The sequence below is a fragment of the Nyctereutes procyonoides genome, unplaced genomic scaffold, assembly GCF_905146905.1.
Source record: "Nyctereutes procyonoides isolate TBG_1078 unplaced genomic scaffold, NYPRO_anot_genome, whole genome shotgun sequence".
Lineage (NCBI taxonomy): Eukaryota > Metazoa > Chordata > Mammalia > Carnivora > Canidae > Nyctereutes > Nyctereutes procyonoides.
Window position 1 is genome coordinate 18180808 of NW_026575134.1, and position 19528 is coordinate 18200335.

The 19528-nt window shown below is 36.6% G+C and overlaps 1 protein-coding gene across 1 annotated transcript in view; it reads right to left on the bottom strand.

Annotated features, from left to right (window-relative positions):
* Positions 1-19528, bottom strand: part of MAGI2 (membrane associated guanylate kinase, WW and PDZ domain containing 2) — a 1298069-nt gene that overhangs the window by 453214 nt on the left and 825327 nt on the right. Inside the window, 1 exon segment of the mRNA XM_055301214.1 lies at positions 14271-14486. Within this exon segment, the coding sequence (XP_055157189.1) occupies positions 14271-14486 (216 nt within the window).

Consider the following 19528-nt stretch of genomic DNA (forward strand, 5'->3'; position numbering starts at 1 on the left):
GACCCCACTAAGGTCCAGGCACTAGGCTAGTCAATGAGGCAGTCAAGGAGAATGTGGTCCAAATGATATGTATGAGTGCTAAGGCTGTCATAACAAGTACCACAAACTGGATGGCTTAAACAAGAGAAATATATTAGCTTACAGTTCCAGAGACTAGACATCCTAGATTAAGGATTTGGCAGGGCCATGGTCCCTCCAGAGGTACTACAGAAGGATCTATTCCAGACCTCTCTGCTAGCTTCTGGTAGTTACTTGGTTTATGGTGCACAACTCCAATCTTCATATGGCATTCTTACTGTGTACTTGTCTGTGTTCCAATTTTGCCTTTTTATAAGGACACCAGTTATACTGGATCAGAGGCCCACCCTACTCTACTAGGACTTCATCTTAACTAATTACATCTACGATGACCCTATTTCCAAATAAGTTTGCATTCTGAGAGTCTGGTGGTGTGGACTTCAATATATAAATTGCAGGAGGAGGAGCACAATTCAACTAATTACACGGTGTATTAGGCGAGTTCAGCTTACAATTCACTGAACGTTCATGTTACATCATAATAATTTCCTTGCTTAGAAGGAAAAGATAAATTTACTACATTTTGATTAATATGGTTATCTCTTTTTCTGTATGAAGCTTATTTTTATTATTTTAATCAGACAACATTGGGTATTGTATAAGTAACTGAGAATGTACCCATTAAGAACAGAATGGATTTTTTAAAAATTCTAATTTTTAGAGAAATTTTAAGTGTACAGCAAAACTAGGAGAAAGGTGCAGAGATTCCCCATAGACTCCTTGCCCACCCCCATCAAGTGATACATTTGTTACAACTGATGAACCTACACTGACACATTATTATCATCCAAAGACCACAGATGAAATTAGGATTCACTCCGGGTGATATATTTTATGGGTTTGGACAAATGTATAATGACATGTAGCCACCGTTATAATATCGCACAAAGTAGTTTCACTGCTCTAAAAATCCTCCGTGCTCTTCCTATTCATCCTGTCCTCCTCTCTAACTCCTGGCAACCACATTGATGTTTTTACTATCTCCATAGTTTTGCTTTATTCAGAATGTCATATGGTATAGATATTTTCAGATTGGCTTCTTTCACATAAACATGCATTTAAGTCTATCCAAAGTATTTTAATGGCTTAGAGCTCCCTTCTTCTTAGCAATGAAAAATATTCCATTATCTGGATGTATCACCCAAATCAATTTTCAGTAATAAAGGTATGGGAAAGAATAGATCTTACGTACCAACCATGAGTGTACAGGTGGCCACTCCTGTTAGCACTCCTCTTCTCTCATGGAGTTCACCTTAGACAAGCATGGGTGCAAATATGCCTCACATAAATCTCATTTATGTAAGATCTGTAGTTTGAGAAGACCTAGACTATTTAAATTTTGACTAAGAGGGAGCCAAATAATACGTGCATATGTTTTACTTTTATAGCGGTGTGAAGCTATTTCTTGATTAGAAGTAGTCATGTAGAATTGTCCTTTTTGACTTCCAAGACATATTTTTCTGCATGAGTCTATTGTTAAATCTAAACATGAATTTTTTGGATATGTAAATGCAATTTTTTTCCTAAGATGTTTGCTGCTGAAGTGAACAGGCTTTATCAAACACTGGCATTTTTTTTTGAGCATTCCATTTTGCATTTCTAGGTCACTTAGATGCCTTATAAACAAGAGCAAGGCATGTTTTGTTTTGTTTCACTAACAACAGAATCAAAGAATATTTCAGTAAAGAAGGAGCATCTCTTTTTAAAGAATGGTAGTGATGAAAAATATTCCTCTTTGACCAGAACTGCTGAATTTCCTAGAAACTCTGCAGAAATGTTGAGACATAAAACAGACATTGACAATGTACATTCTTATAAATGAAGACCTATAAAAAACATATTTTATGTACACTTTTACTGTTGTGAAGAATTAAGAAATACAATTTTCCTCTTTCCTACCCTAATTGTGTTTTGTTGGATTTAGCAAATGCTTTTCTTCTTCCCATAAGAAATTCAGAAGAATTCAAAGATAGTATAGGGACTGAAAGTCATTTAATTGGAAGAGAATTAAATGTATGCATTTTTGCATTCAGTCCTGCTCACATTAATTCTATAGCTCTGGTCTGGTCTCAGGCTTTGATATACAATGATATGTATAATAGCCATTCATGTTTGCTTACATGTTTATTGGCTTAGCAGTATCTAGCACATTGCCTTTCGGACATAAGACTAAGGATAAATCAGAATGCCACGGTTTTGAATGTTCTTACTCGGTGTTATTAGAGAATAATCAGAAACCAAGATAAAACCATTTCAAGAAGAATGCCTATTTTATACCTTACCCGTATTTTCACTTGACATGGTCTATGCATATAGTTAATGTTGAGCTTTCTGTAATTGTCATCCTTCAAAATGAGGAAAAATAATGTTTTTAAGCTAGACAGGAAATTGTTGATTTTATTTCTTGAACAGTCATAAAATTTAAATTTCCAAAATTTGTTTTACCCTGTGAGAGCTCTGTGATTTATGTTTCCAATGGCTACATGACAAATTTTAATAAATCTAATAATTTTTCTCCTATATTCATATTATTTCTTTGGAAATAAGCATGGCTAGAAAACATTTCACAGGAAAAAACCTGAGGAACAATATTTACACATAATAAGAGAAAATAGGAATAATTTGAAATAATATTTTTCTTTTGCTTTTTGTGTAGTGATTCTCAGGTAAACAGCAAAAACACTCCACAAGAAGCAGTAGAAGATAATTGCTAAGGCTGGTGTCAGACTGCCTGGGTTTGAATCTGTTCTTTACAGTGTGATGTTGAGCAAGGCATTGAAACATTCAATTTCCTTAACCATACAACGGGGATAATAACATTACCTACCTATAAGAATTAGATGTTCCATGCATAGAAATTGCTTAGAGCAGTAAACTATTAGAACATAGTAGGTGTTCAGTAAATGTCAGATATTGTTATCAGGGAATTCTATTACTTAAAATACTAAATAAATTACAAAGTTAATTCAGTCAAGCCATCTAAATGGTCTCCCTTGACAGAAAAAAGTGTGGTCAAGTTTGCAGAATTTGAAAGATATTAGGTTTTTTTAAATGCAATAACTAAAAAAGAGAGAGATACAAAACTAACATTTCCTTTTTATTTATTTTATTTTATTTTTTAACATTTCCTTTTTAAAAAGTGTTCACATAAGTTGAGTTTTCCTTCCTCAGTTAAGACATGTTGTGGGGTTAAATGACTTAAAGGAAGAAAACTAATTCTCTGATAATAATCCACAGTTTTTTTTCAAGTTCTGTATTATTTCCTATAGAGTTCTGCATTTGATTTTGTTGGGCACAGGGGGCTGCTACTGAGCTATAAATCTGGCAATACTTTGGTACCACAGAGGGTATGCACTTGTAGCAGAATCAGAGACTTGGCTCCCCAATTTGATATTAGCCCAAGGCTTATTAGCCTCCTGGTGTATTCCCAGGGCAACCTTGGTTTTCAAGTCTGTTTATAACAGATCGCTCCCCACTTTGGTTTCTGTTCATTTGTGGTAGTGACCATGGCAGTAGAAGTTGTGGGGCTTGAAGATTTCTGTTTCTTTCCTGAAAACTCAGTAACCTTATCAAAAAGTATGTTTCTTATACTAATCCAAGGTCCCATGTGTTAGTGGGGGAGGAGGCTGTCAGAGAATGATCCTCACTTCACTTCTAGAAGCTGAAGTTCTTTTTTTTTTAATTTTTTCTAAAATTTATTTATTCATGATAGTCACAGAGAGAAAGAGAGAGGCAGAGACACAGGCAGAGGGAGAAGCAGGCTCCATGCACTGGGAGCCCGATGTGGGATTCGATCCCGGGTCTCCAGGATCGCGCCCTGGGCCAAATGCAGGCACCAAACCACTGCGCCACCCAGGGATCCCGAAGCTGAAGTTCTAAGTCAAAATTTGAACCAGAGGGTCTTGTACATGAATGAACATTTCAGGGGTGACTTTTATTTCTTTATTTTTAAAAGATTTTATTAATTTATTTATTTAAGAGAGAGAGAATGAATAAGTAGGGGGCAGGAGAGGGAGAAATAAACTCCCAGCTGAGCAGGGAGCCCAATGCAGAGCTTAATCCCAAGAGCCTGAGATCATGACCTGAGCCAAAGGCAGACGATTAATCAACGGAGCCACCCAGGTACCCTGGAGTGACTTTTAAACAAGAGAAAAATATCATTGCAATTGATTTTCCATTCTGCCCCACTATAGATTATACCCTATAGTGAAAAGTAGAGGGCATTCTGTCTTCAGAAAGGAAGCAATCATGCAGTGGCCACCTGCATTCTATATAGCCAGCTGATTAAAAGAAGTCAAGATTATAGCTTGTTGCTCACAGAGTGCTCTCACCAATTTTCCAAAACCTTGTAAAATAAAAATAGGAATTATAATATGGGTGCTAAAATGTTTGACATTGAGTGATTAGTGAAATTTTGCTCATCATTTAAAAACCTAATTACTTTTTTTTTGATGTACTAAAATATGCACGTGGCCGAAATCCAAAAGTACAAAGGGAAAATATGGTGCCAAGTAGGCTTCCCTCCTGTTTCTATTCCCAGTGGTACAGCAATCAGTTAGCAAACATGACTACTTTTCTGCTGCTTCAGAGATATTTCTAAACACACTGATTACTGACGTTTAGGTAGAGGATTTTTTTCCCTTAGTTTTCCTAAAGGGTTTCTAAATTCTAAAAAAAAAAAAAAGTATTATATAAGTTCTTTAAGTTTTAAATTCCAGTTAGTTAACATACAGTGTAATATTAGTTGCAAGTATACAATGTAGTGATGCAAAACATCCATACAACACCTGTTGTTCTTCACAACAAGGGCTCTCCTTCATCCCCATCACCTATTTCACTCAGCCACCCCCGTCTCCCCTCTGGTAACCATCAGTTTGTTCTCTATTGTTAAAACTCTGTTTCCTGTTTGCTTCCTCTCTCTTCCCCACTCCCTTTGCTTGTTTATTTTGTTTCTTAAACTCTACATATGAGTGAAATTATATGGCATTTGTCTTTGACATAATTTCGCTTAGCATAATACTCTCTATCTCCATCCATGTCATTGCAAATGCCAAGATTTCATTCTTTTTTTATGGCTGAGGACTATTGCATTGCATATATATTCCACTGCATATATATGGTGCATTGCATTGCACCATGTCTTTTTTTAATTTTTTTTTTATTTATTTATGATAGTCACAGAGAGAGAGAGGCAGAGACACAGGCAGAGGGAGAAGCAGGCTCCATGCACCGGGAGCCCGATGTGGGACTTGATCCCGGGTCTCCAGGATCGCGCCCTGGGCCAAAGGCAGGCGCCAAACCGCTGCGCCACCCAGGGATCCCTGCACCATATCTTTTTTAAAAAGATTTAATTTATTTATTCATGAGAGACAGAGAGAGAGAGAGAGACACACACACACACACACACACAGACACAGGCAGAGGGAGAAGCAGGCTCCATGCAGGGAGCCCAATGTGGGACTCAATTCCGGGACCCCGGGATCATGCCCTGAGGCAGACACTCAACCATTGAGCCACCCAGGCATCCCTGCACCATATCTTTTTAATCTATTCATCAGTTGATGGACACTTGGGCTGCTTCCATAATTTGGCTATTGCAGATAATGCTATTATAACCATCAGGGTGCATGTATCCTTTTGAATTAGTATTTTTGTATTTTTTGGTAAATACCTAGTAGTACAATTGCTGGATCACAGGGTAGTTCTATTTTTCACCTTAGGGGAACCCACATACAGTGACTGCAAGAGTTTCCATTTCCACCAAGAGTGCATAACAGTTCTTTTCATAAAAGGTATACAAATGAGGAGGGGTGGATCTAAGACACAGTGACAGTTTATAAATATATAAAATGTATATGTATATCATAATATATTCTGTAAAAATAAACTTAGAATAAAATATTAGAATTAGGGAAAGTTAGGGTAACAATTAACTGTGCTTCTGATTTTTGAGAGGATATGGCAATTGAAGAAGTAGATATTCCCAGTCCTGTAAAGAAATCACTTTTTTCTGTAGTATTTGTAACCCAGTTGCATCTCATCCATTCAGAGGGCTAGCCAAGAAAATGTGAATTACTAATTAAACATATTCAATACCTCAAAATTATTTTTCATCTCTATCTGAAACTCGGTTATAGGTTCTTTGGAGTACTAGAAGAACAATATGTGAAATTAGGAAAATAGAAGATTCAAGGTCTGTAAGTAGCAGATGACAAGGAAAAAAAATCCAAGATACAAAAAATTAAATTGTAAAGACTCACTAGAAAGATTAGTAGAGGAAATTATTTCCCATTAACAAGGGAAAAAAGTTGCCTTAATTAGTATATTTCCTTCTTCCTGCAATATTTCATTTTTTCACATTTTAATAAAAGTAGACTGGAATATTGGCAATAAAATGAATCCTCACAGCTTTGAAATTGTATATGTGAAATTATTTTAATAATGTAATGCACTTGAAAGATGTTTATCATATAGAAACAAGTTCCCCAAACCCTCAACTAACTTTGCAGTAAAAGAAACTGATAGAAGTATTGAAAATATTCAAAGACCAAAGCAACATATGAAGTGGAATATAGGATATAAATGTACAATATCTTTTAGATCTTGCTTTCAAAATTCTGAAAAAATTCCAGGAGACTAGTACTATATAAAATATAACATCACCTTGCGAGGTTTTATGAACATCAAAGGGTTTGAAAGAAAAAAAAGAAAAAGCCTCTATTTCATTTTGATCTTGATAATTCGAATGCTATTCTTCGGGGCCAAATTGGAGTCAAGGTATTGTTTGATGAGAGCAAGGAGTCAATTAGGAAGAAAAAGATGAGGTGCTATTCCCAGCAATGGACTATGCAGAAGGAATGAGTACGCATAGAGACCTTCCCTCTTCAGGAACAAAGTCCAGCCCTCAGCCAGAAATAACTAGAGCACTCTTTGTCTGGCAATAAAGCAGCTGAGATTTCACACTGCAATTATAATCACTTCTTATGAGGAGAAATATGAGACAGGGAAATGGAACACAGAGTGAAAATCAGACCTAGAGAGAATGGATGGCTATGATTAGAAATACGATTAAGCTCTAAGGATGCCTGGAGAACCTGAAGACACTTAACATTGCAACCAGTCCTCAGGCTTTCTGCAAGTGCTGTGCAAACCCCAGTATCACCCTGGGTGTTGCTGCTCTGCACTCCTCATTTGGGTATCAAATCTCTCTCTCTCACACACACATCCTACAAACCCTCAGAGGAGTAGAACAACACTCTTCACAACGGTTGAGCGTAAGATCCCCAGAATGCTGAATCAGTTTGAGGGCATGAAGAGGTTCAAATAATGCATCGCTTTTAGTTTAACAGCAAAGTGAGTCGCCTCGATTTGAAGTGACATTCCTGAAACTAATCATGATTTCAATTTTCCCCCAATGCTGTAGTTACAATTACTACTGTAGTTCCTAAGCAGGAGCTCTAAAATGATTATCATACCATTTTATAATCACACCTAGAGACTCAGGACATTTGACAATTAGGACAGTTTTAACTTTTAAATAATCCTTTTAAGAAAAGATGCCCCTCATTTAGAAATGGAATATCTAATTTTAGAAGGTTAATTTAAAACAGTCCCCCAAATTTGCCCCTCCAATGGACAGAGAAACCTAGTACAGGGTTTGGGAACAAGATCATAAAATGAAGCCACCTCAAAAAAAAAAAAAAAAAAGGAAAGAAGAAGAAAGAAAGAAGAAAGAAAGAAAGAAGAAGAAAGAAGAAAGAAAGAAAAAAGATAAAGATCTGAGTGGATACACACATCACAGTCTCTGTGAACCCACACAAAAATAAGCAGGGGATAGGCACTGGGGTGGTTTCAGAGTGGGCTATTATTCACAGGAAAACTGCGAGCTTCACTATGGAGGACATAATTCTTTTGACAGTGACAGGACCTCATTCACAGAACCAGGACTGATGGTGCAGGCACAGTCAGCGTGCCAAGCGGCACAGGACCTGGATGCGGGTCCCTAATGGTGAACTGAGATCATTTCTGAGGACACTCGGTGATCACATAAGGGACACTCTGTTTGCTCTCTGGGGGCGGCAGTTCATTTGCACTAATTGTGGGCTTGGGGGCCTGGAGAAGGCAGCTCTGTGTACACATACTGTATTCCCTTTGTTGGCGAAGGTAGCTCTCACGGGCCCTGTTCCTCCTGGCATTGTGTGTGTGTGTGTATTAACAGAGAGATTTAGCTGCCTTTAAAATATATGTGCATTTCTAATTTCTTGCACTAGGCTTACTAATAGCTAGTGAGGGGAAGTTGCAATATAATAGTGAATTACTTTCCGGAAAAGTTTAGCAGATAATTCATGAAATAAAAGAAATCTAAGAAAGCGTAACCCAATTACTATGGTTTACAGGATTTTCTTTTCTTCAGAGAAGTTCAATCTTCAAAACAACACAAAACGAAAAACTAGCTACTTATTATCCACCTATACTTTACTTTTATTTTAATTCCAGCTTAGTGAACAGTGCTGTATTAGTTTCAGGTATACAGTATCATGATTCAACACTTACCTATCTATTTTTGGTATTTTCACAGAGAAATTGAATTAGTTCTCATCTTTAAGAATATATGTTTTCAAATATAATTCTATGTAATTTTCAAATAACTTTTGCAGGAATGTAAGATCAAGAATGCCGTATCTTTCAAACTTAGAAGCAATGCATGCTGAACTCACTGAGTAGTGTAAAAAGAGCACGAAATAAAGCTAATCATGTAAAACTCTGATATTCTCCAGAGGTTCAGTTGACTAAAAAAATAAAGATTTACAAGTTTTTGAAATATCTAAAGATCTATACTAATCACTGACACAGATAAGCAAAAAAGTAAAGGTAATCCTTGTCCTAGAAATATTTACTATGTGTAGGGATGCCAGACATGCACGTTATGAAAAATCACCTACGAGTACCAGGTTTGATCAGTATCTTCCAAATGAATGAAAGATGTAAACTATACTTCAATAATTCAGAGATGGACAGTTTCAATTTTTCATTATGGGAATCAACAAGCAATTTCTTGAGAATATCAAATTTTTTATTGAATTCTGTCTAAAAGAATAGGAGGTTATAATATGATAAAGGCCTTATCCAACAGGTGGAAGTATTTTATGAATAAGGGATGGAGATGAGAGAAGAGACGGGGGAGTGTGGGGGGCAAAGCTAACAGAGATGTTGGAGTCAAATATGGGATGACCTGAGGGGTTACCCAAGGAGTTTGGAGCAGTAGAAATCGAAGCTCATCCAAGTTTTGGGAGGATAGTTATGTGATCAAGTGCTGGTTCAAGAATCTTTAATTGATGGAAGATTAATAGGCCACTTGATAGGGACAGAGCCTGGAGGAATGTAGATCCCTTAGGGGACACAAATATGATAAGGCAGCAATCTAGGATGGTGATATTTGGGAAAAAAAGAGATTAAAGCTACAGGCTCAGTGATCTGTTATATCTAATAATATACAGGAAGCCTGGGGGAAAGAAGTATCTGAGCTATTTGGGTGAAAACAAGAATTTGAAAAATCAAATAAAGGCCTTTATGAGCTGATTTGCTTGTTTTATGGGAGAAGAATTTAAGTGGAATGTTGCATTTAAGATGCTACAGAAATGCTTAGGAGGGGCAGTCCAGTGGGCAGCAGTTAGAGATATGGCCCTGGGACATTAGAGGAAAGTGAAGGCTATGGGTAATCGACAGTATTTGAAGCTATGGGGCTGGATGTCAACTCTAACAAGATAAAGATGCCTAAATATAGGTGAGGTTAATGTCAAGGAAAGGTTTCCTGGGGATATGAATTTTAAGTATCAGTTTAAAGACAGATTTTCTAAGATGATGTAAAGCTGTATCATCTTTGCAAGCATTAGATCTAACACTGCAGCCACACATTCACTGAAGGACAAATATAACAGAATACAATGTAATGAAATACACTGAGCTGAAAGACTGTGATTTTACCTTACGGAGGTCAGGAGTCATGCTGTCCTCAACATGGTTAACAGCCCAGCAAAGGTGATGGGGACAGGACGAGTTCGGGTGTTCCTGGGTCCAGATCTTTACACTGTTACTATTACCTTAGTTAAGTACCTTAAGCTAAGTTTCAGCATATTCTTTGATAAGTAAGCATACCATGGTTATGGGACAAGAAATAACGTATGGACTATATGTCTAGCACATCTTATGCATTCATTAAAGGAGAGTTGCCATTATTTATTTTCATTTTTATTTTTGTGACTTTCAGTATTAACCAGGTTAGAGCTACATTTCTAAGGGTGGAACAATACTGATTTCTATCATCAAAGTGACATATGTCAGAGAGAGAAACATTTCTGATCTGAGACACTGAAAGATCATCCCATGGCTTTTCTAGGTGATATGGGCTAACTCCATCTGTTTGATGTAATTCCAACCAAAAAAGGGAGGCTAACATTAATTATTCACTTAAAATACTTGACTATTCATGGACAATGTTACAGGTCAGCAGAGCTTCATGTACACAAACTTTACATAAATATGGACTGAAACTAAAAGGAATGTATAGTTCTAAGTTTAAGTCTAAAGGAGAAGCGATGAAGAAAACGAGTAGTAGAAGTAAATTGAGGACTCTTCTAAAACCTTTATTTACCTAGCGAGAATAATTCATTTCAGTAAAACGTAAGGAGTTAAAGATTGGTAGGCTTTTTTTTTTAAGATTTTATTTATTCATAGAGACAAAGACACAGGCAGAGGAAGAAGCAGACTCCATACAGGAAGCCTGACATGGGACTCAATCCCGGGTCTCCAGGATCACACCCCGGGCTGCATTAAACCTCTATGCCACCGGGGCTGCCCAAGATTGGTAGGCTTGATGCTTAAATGCATGCAGAATATTTTTTAAAAATAGGATTTTTTTTAATAACCACAGGGCCACATAAGTTGAGTCGTACATGATTTCCAGAAATGAAAGAAATAAGAAACTTGTAGTAGGTAGAAACTAATAATGCCACTTTTAAAGAGGTACAAGTAAAATAATAATCATGTACGTACATGTTGCTGAGAAATGTATTTATGCTTCTATTGGTGCTATTACACTCAGATAGCATAGCAGCTAAGAACATGCTTCTGGATCGATATTTCCTATAAATAAATCCCAGTTTCTGGGCAAATTACTTAACAGTAGTGTGCCTCAGTGTCCTATTCTATGAAATAGTACCTAACCCGTAAAATCTGTTAGGAGAAATAACTGAACTACTACACATAATGAAGTTAAAGAGTTCCTAGCACATGGTTAGCATGCACAAGAGGTTAATTTTTACATTATTTATTATCGGTATCATCAGCATTTTTATGTAATGGAATAAAAGTACCTCAGTAAGCTTTTCTCACTTTCTAAATGCACCTCATCGATTATACTATTTATGCTCTGAATTGACATCTGATGTTAATTAGTATTATAGGCTCTTAGTTGATACAGGGCGGTAACTAAAATTTAAGCAAGAATTTTCTCAATATTGTTTAAAGTGTCTTACATCTGGTAAACATGTATGGGAAGAAAAAAGGCAGGATAAAGACCCTATGCCAGAAAAAAATGTGACAAAGTTCAAAAGATGAAGATCTGAGTGAATATATATGGGAAGGAGGCAATGTGAACCCTAAAGTTTCTATTGGATAAATATAAAGAGAAACAAAGATTTCTAATAAAGGATGAAGGACCACGTTCTGGTTTGGGGCTGTTTTCTCCATCTTTGAACACTGGGCAAAGAGCCACCTAATTTACATATGTCTCATCTCCCATAAGGGACAGAGAAGTCCAGCCAGGCTTACAGAGCCACTGCAAGCATCTGTAAGCATTTGTGGCATCTATTGACTATCCAGACATCCCAGAGTTGGCCTGGGTAGTTGTTCTCTACCGTCCTCAGGCTGAGAGGTCCGGGGATAGACATACTGTTAGGGCTGCTTAAGAAGAGTGCAAACCAATCCATTTTCCTTAGGACCCCTCCTGCCTAGCCCAAACTCACAAACAAACCAAACCCAATTCCTTACGTCTAATGTATGAATTGAAAGGAATGGTGCTTTCTACATTTACTATGACCCCCAATTAAATAAATTTCTAATTTACAAATAAATCTATGTCAAGAATACTTCATTTGATTTGCCTTATACAGAGTAGAAATGCAATAGAAACCAACGATTCAGGCCCAACCAAGGGCAAATATTTTATGTTTTTAGCTGTAAGGTATTAATCAGTAACAAACTCTGTAACTGCTTTTTGATCTCCAACTTTGTTTTTTTTGTGATTACTGCTTCCACTTGGCTGAATCATTTTGCTTCTCAAATCGAAGATAGCTAAGAAAACTATGTACTACCAACTTAATTCAAAATCCATTACATAATGAAAAATAAATATTTTGACAAAGATATTTCAGAATCAGAACAGAAAAGGTATCTAATTGCTTGAAAATTACCTATAGACCTATAAATTGCTTTCCTCTCAGAAACATTTACTTAGTTCTTCACCTTCTGAACCGCATCACATTTTTTTCCGGCACAGGGTCTTCAGTAAGCAAGTTACATTAGGTACAATAGTGATCTTTAGCATTTATATCCAGAAATCAGTGATTGGTAGGAACAGAGCATAAGTTTTTTACCATTGCATTTATGGAGGAGGCTGTCCTCCTCTGAGAACTCAAGATGAAATCACTTTTTAAGGTTTTACACACTGATTGGAATAGATTAGATTTTGGTCTCCCTATGTTTGAGGAAAAACATTTTTGTAGGTAATTATGAATAAGGAAGGTTAAGAAATAAGCTTATGAAATGTTGATAAAAATAATAGAGCATGAAAATTAAAATACTATGTCACTATAGAAACGGTACAATGATAATTAAAAATAGAGACATCAAAATAGTTGTAGGAAATATATTATTATTATTAATAATATGTATGCGGGGCAGCCCCCGTGGTGCAGCAGTTTAGCGCCACCTGCAGGCTGGGGTGTGATCCTGGAGACCCAGGGTCGAGTCCCACCTCGGGCTCCCTGAATGGGGCCTGCTTCTCTGCCTCTCTCTCTCTCTCTCTCTCTCTCTCTCTCTCTCTCGTCTCTATGAATAAATAAAATCTTTAAAAAATAATAATATGTATGCGAAGTTCATGTGTCAACATTTTTTTCAAGAGCTTTTCAGTTCTTAGATTTTTAATGCCTACTAGTACGCTGTTATTAAAAAATAAATAACTAATAAAACTTTGGAAATTTACTCCAAGCTTAGAAGCTATAAGAATGCCATAGTTAGGGCAGCCTGGGTGGCTCAGCAGTTTAGTGCCGCCTTCAGCCCGGGGTGTGATCTTGGAGACCCGGTATCAAGTCCCACATCGGGCTCCTTGCATGGAGCCTGTTTCTGTCTCTGCCTCTCTCTCTCTCTCTCTCTCTCTCTGTCTCATGAATAAATAAATAAAGTCTTTAAAAAAAGTATATAAAAAAGAATGCCATAGTTTTGCTTTAACATTTAATCATAAGTAATGTAAGGAAAAAAACTAATTTTATAATTATAATAAAATTTGGCACTCGGTTAGTAATAAGCACAAGAAAATAGCAAAGCCATACCCTTGTGCAAACACACTTTATATCTGCCTGCTCTTCTTTATATATGTGATATGATAGATCATAAATAAAAAAAGATAACAAGCCTTTTCCTTGTCAAGGGTAGGTGCCTTTACGAAGTCAATATCTAAAGATGCTTTCTCCACATTGCCAGATTAGATAGTAAGGGTGGAGAGAAAAATATACAGACATGGTGTAGCTCTAGTCATTTTGAGTACAGTGTTCATTGAAGTTGTTAACTAAATCACATGAAACAACCTCTTTTTCCAGAACAGTGAGTATAGTAAGATTTCTAAGGATAGATTTTACCTAATTTTAATTAGCAAAGATCCCAGAACTTTATACAGTCATATTCATGACTTGTAATATTTTCTAAAATATAGAAATAATTCATTATATTTCTATTAATACTGTGTATATGAAACAAAAAACCGAGGAACCTAAACTAATTGCTTTATATGTCGAATTTAAAACTAATAAAAGGGATAAAAGAATTATGTCCTTTGCATTTGATATTAGAATCCTCTCTCTCTCTGAGGTTAACTATAATCATACATATAAATATGTACATATGTATAAATGACTAACCTGGTGTTACTACTACTCCATTTCCATTGACCACAGGCCTCTCTTCCTCTTCTTCCTCGGGAGGCTCTATACTGGCTTTCTCCATGTTGCTCACTGATTTATTCCTCTTCCGTTTTCCTTCAGCACTTGGAGTGGCTCCCGGAAGTATCTGGTCTGTTACATTTAATAATAATGGTGCTGGTTCTGCTGGAGGCTTTGGCGTGCCGTAGTAATTGTCTGCAAATGATACCAAAACTTTCGGGAGTTAGATATTTCTCTTACTGTGTGTACAGTTTGTAAAAAATAGAAATTATATTGATAAATGTGTATCCTGTTTCTTACATATACGTGTATTTTACATGCATACAGATATATGGCTTTGTCTCCTTTCACATTTTTATATGTATCTTCATTTGTTGCTTTTACTATATTGGGCTTTAATGCTTAAATAAAGATACAGATTTATCTTCATTTTCACCTTTTGCCAAACCAAAATATAGTCTTATGCATTAGTCTCATATTGTTCAAAGCTATTTCAAAATTATTTTTAAAATTTGATATGCCTGATTATAACCTTTTTAAAAATAATTATGTCTGAATGAGGGTGCAGATAACTTTTTTTTTTTTAAGATTTATTTATTATTTGAAAAAGAGAGAGAGAGAGAGTATGGGCAGGGGGAAGGGCAGAGGGAGAGGCAGAGAAATAGAGGCTGTACTGATCATGGAGCCAGATGGGCAAGTCTTGATCTCAGGAACTGAAGATCGTGACCTGCGCTGAAACCAAGAGTCAGATGCTTAACTGACTGAGCCTCCCAGGGGCTCTTCATAGTTTTTTTTTTTTTTTTAAGCATATCTCACAACAGTCTGGAAAGGCAAAGTATATTGTGCTTTTTCTGTAGCTTTCAAAAGGTTGACTGTTTTCCTTGATGTCCACAGTGACCTGCCCAGAGGGGTATCACCAGGCCAGTTCAGTGGTTCTCATGGCTGCTGACTGTGGGCCTACTGCCCTAATCATAGCTCTCATGATCTGAGCTATGGAATATCTGTTCCTCCCATCAGTCTGTGAGACCTCTTAACGGGGGAGATGAATTCTTATTTCTCTCTGTAATAACAGCCTGACACATAGTAGCCACGGAATCAATGCTTATCAAGTGAGCATCTTTATATATTTAAGGAAATTATTTATAGTTTAAGATTTTGATTGGTAAAGAACATCGTGGTGTTTTGTAAAATCAGTGTTATACTTTTAGCATCAGCTTCAAGCCCACATTGGTGTTTTCATTTAATTGAATAATTTATGCACTCATTTGCTACTCATTCATTACAATCTTTATTTAGTACTGACTCTGCATCCAGGCACTCCAATATATGTTTGAGAGAAAATGATGACTGTAAAACAATCCTTGTCTTCCAGATGCTTAGCAGCCGTGGTGTAGAAGACAGGCACTGCTGACATCAAGCAGATAAGCATTGTAACAGGAAATGGGACTAAGTACTGCAATCAAGAAGCAGTGGAGCCTCCTCACTATCTGTTGAGGCCACTGAAGGCTGCTGGGAAAACAGTGTGTTGTGAAAGAAACAACCCATGATCTGGAAGTCATGGGTTCTGGACTTGGCTTTTCTACATGATTATACAACTCAAGGAAGTTACTTAACCTCACTGAGGGTAAATTTCTTCATCTATATTGGGAATAGCAGTACTTGTTATACCTATGTTCTGGGTGGCAATAACCAAAACCTACTATAGTTTTGGTTTTTTAAAGGCTTTATTTTTATTCATTCATCATTCATTTATTTATTTATTTATTTATTTATTTATTATTTATTTATTTATTTATTTATGAGAGACAGGGAAAGACAGGCAGAGACATAGACAGAGGGAGAAGCAGGCTCCCCATGGGCACCCCAATGCAGAACTCGATCCCAAGGCCCTGGGATCATGACCTGAGCCAAAGGCAGACATTCAACCACTGAGCCACCCAGGTGCCCTCCAAAATCTACTATAGTTAAGTTAAACATGAGAGAGAAATATGAGATGGTTAGTTAAGGGAAGAGGCTGAACAATCTTGGGGGAAATGGGCAGAAACAAAGGAGTCTGGTCAAAACATGCAAGTTGCATCTGTTTGGCCTGGACTCTGAAAGCCCAGCTGATTCCACTGCCATGGGCACAGGCTTCACCTGCCTTTCCTTTGGCTGGAGTGAGGCCCAATCTCTCCTCAGGAGCGCTGATTCATTCATTTCCAAGAAAACACTCGGGCAGGTTTGTCTCATTGGCTGAGGCTCAGTCATGGGAGAGCCTGTGAGCTGCTGAATTAGAGCTGGAGAATGGCTGCTCTCCTTTGGTTTCAGGAGAGGGAGGCAGAGCCGTACCTTCCATCCTTCTCATCACAGGGCTTTCCCCCAAGAGGGGATGGTCTTGGGGTGCTGGGCCCACAGAAATGACCAATATCTACCTACTACACTTGTCCTCCTCCTTGGGTTACTATGAAGATGAAGAATGTAAGAGGAAGTACTTCATAAACTGTGAAATTGAAATGGTTTTAATGGCAGTGTACACCTCATGTTGGCACTAAGTGAATATTCTGAAGGCTAGCTGTAACACTAATGCTATTGCTCATTTTCATGGCTATTCACAGTTGTAAGAGAAATACAAGAGAAAAATATCATGTAAAGTGGTTCTTATACATGTAAAACTTTTATACAGTAGTCTGCAAAGTGGATGATACACATTTTGCTAAAGGTTACTTTCTAATTTAATTTAGAGCATTTCGAATGAATCAGACTTTTAAATGTACTTGCTGAATTCTGAGCAAACAAAAACTGCTAGTTACTTCTTAGAAGTCTATGAATTATTATTATATTTCAGCATCCCTAAGGGCTTGCACCATTCTCAGTGTACTGCTATGCTTTCTATGAAATCTCAATACTTAACTGCTTATCTAATAAACATAAAGTAAAACTAGTCAATAACCCACATGTCCCAATAAATAATATACTTGTTAGTGGTATTCTGAGAATCTTAATTCCTATAAGTATACAGTATTGAGAAAAATGGATCACATGTCAGTGTTTTTTTTCCCCCAACTTGTCTTTTATAGTTTAAATCTCCCTGAAGTAGAAACATAACCTTTTATTAATTAGAAATAAATTCATAGTTCAGGCTAAAAATAAATATGAAGTAACAGACCCTGTGGAATTTATATTGCTAAATAATGTGATTATAAATTATATAATAATATTCTATTTCTACTATTTGATTTATGAAAATAAGACTTCAGATTAAATTCTAGATGTAAAACTGTATGAATCATTAGTTAAAATGTTAAGATTATCTTCATTAGCAATAATAAGAAAAATTTAGAAGAGGCACAGAAATAACCCATATAGTTACTACACTTGAGGAATATAATTTACTAAGAACATGCTATTATACCAAATGCAATGCATAAAACCAGGCAACCAGAAATACCTAAACTAAGTTGAAGAATTAGCCAGGTAGTCAGTTAGCTAAGTCATTGAAGTGATTCCCTGATGTAAGTGTACAGAAACCCATATGCTAAGGGTAAAATGTGCCTTTTAGGTAACATATCAGCATGTTTTCAGAAGAAAATGAACACCAAACCACTTTCAAATATAATTTGAAAATAGTGTCCCATTAAGAATGAGATGCCTTTATGCACAGTGCCAACATTTAGCAAATCTAAAATCTCAAAATACCCTAACAAAATGGCATAACATTTAATGGCACAGATCATGAAATAAACCTGTCTTTGAATCTTGTGTCCCCTAAACTGGCTACCTCATTATATCCTTAAATTTCTTCGGTTAAACTGGGAACATGGGGCTGTAAGATGATCAGGGACAAAGCAGCAACTGCAATGACTAGTATTATTACTACCATCACCACCACCACAATTTACTGAGCTGGGCACTGTAATAAACATTTTACCTAAGCACTCCTGGATCAAATGGGGGCTAGAATAACTTTTACCCTCAGTGCTGTTATGAGGATTAATGGTAACAAAGGGACATGTAATGAGATTGGTTCAGAACACGTCTCAATATACGATGGCTACCTTGGACATTTATTCATCAAAAAATGTATGAAATCATTCTGTCTTTGTAGTTAAAAGAAAATGGAGGCTCTAAAAATTAAACTGTTTGCCAATATTACAAATGAAGCATGTGGAAAAACCTGTATGACTTAAGAACCTCATCTCTTCAAAATATTATGTTGCCTCCCAAGAGGGAAAAAAAGGGGGGCGGGGATGGAATTTGCAATCTGCCCAGAACTGACAGGAGAGAACTTCATTCAAAGCCACAACCAATGGGGGGGGGGGGTGGAGGGGGAGAGCTGGCTGGTTCATTTGCTAGAGAATGCGACTCTTGATCTTGGGGTGGTAAGTTCCACCCTACAATGGGTGTAGAGATTATACTTTTTTTTATATTTTATTTAATTATTTATGAGAGAGAGAGAGAGAGACAGAGACACAGGCAGAGGGAGAAGCAGGCTCCATGCAGGGAGCCGGACATAGGACTCGATCCCGGGTTTCCAGGATCAGGCCGTGGGCTGAAGGCGGCACTGAACCGCTGAGCCACCGGGCTGCCCTAGAGATTACTTAAGAATAAAAATCTTTTTAAAAAAGCCACAACTATTAAACACAAATCATTACTTTCTAAAGGGAAAGGTAGTAATTGCTACCAAAAAATAAAGTTGGGACATTTTTGGTGACTTTTTTCCCTCCCCCCCTTCCAAAAATGTACATGTGTGCATGTGTCCAAGCATATGTGTGTTTTTTTCGGAAATGAAGTGGGATATAGGCTTTTCTAGTCTATTTTTCTCTGAATACATCTGTATTTGTAAAAAATGATGTATTTATTAGAAGTTTCATGTAAATTTAATATAAGATTTTAGTTTGTTATTGAATATGATGGCAAAATCAAATGATACATAGAATTGCTCACTTATTTCTATTATAATTAGGATTATCTATACATTACGTATTCTTCTTTTTATTCAATGCCTGAGGGAAAAAAGACAATTATTTGAGGAACTTGATTTATTCCTCAGCTTTTTGAGCACTTAAAAGAATGGTTTTTTTCCCATAAACTTACAGTTCTAAAGAGTGAAACAGGGTGGATGCACCTATTTCTGATATCATAAACATGGAAAAGCTTTCTAGAAGTCTGAAAAAAGAATACTCTATTAAATGTCAATAATTGGTTTTATAATAAAAAATTCATAAATGACCATTTATAATGGACAGTGTACTAATTTC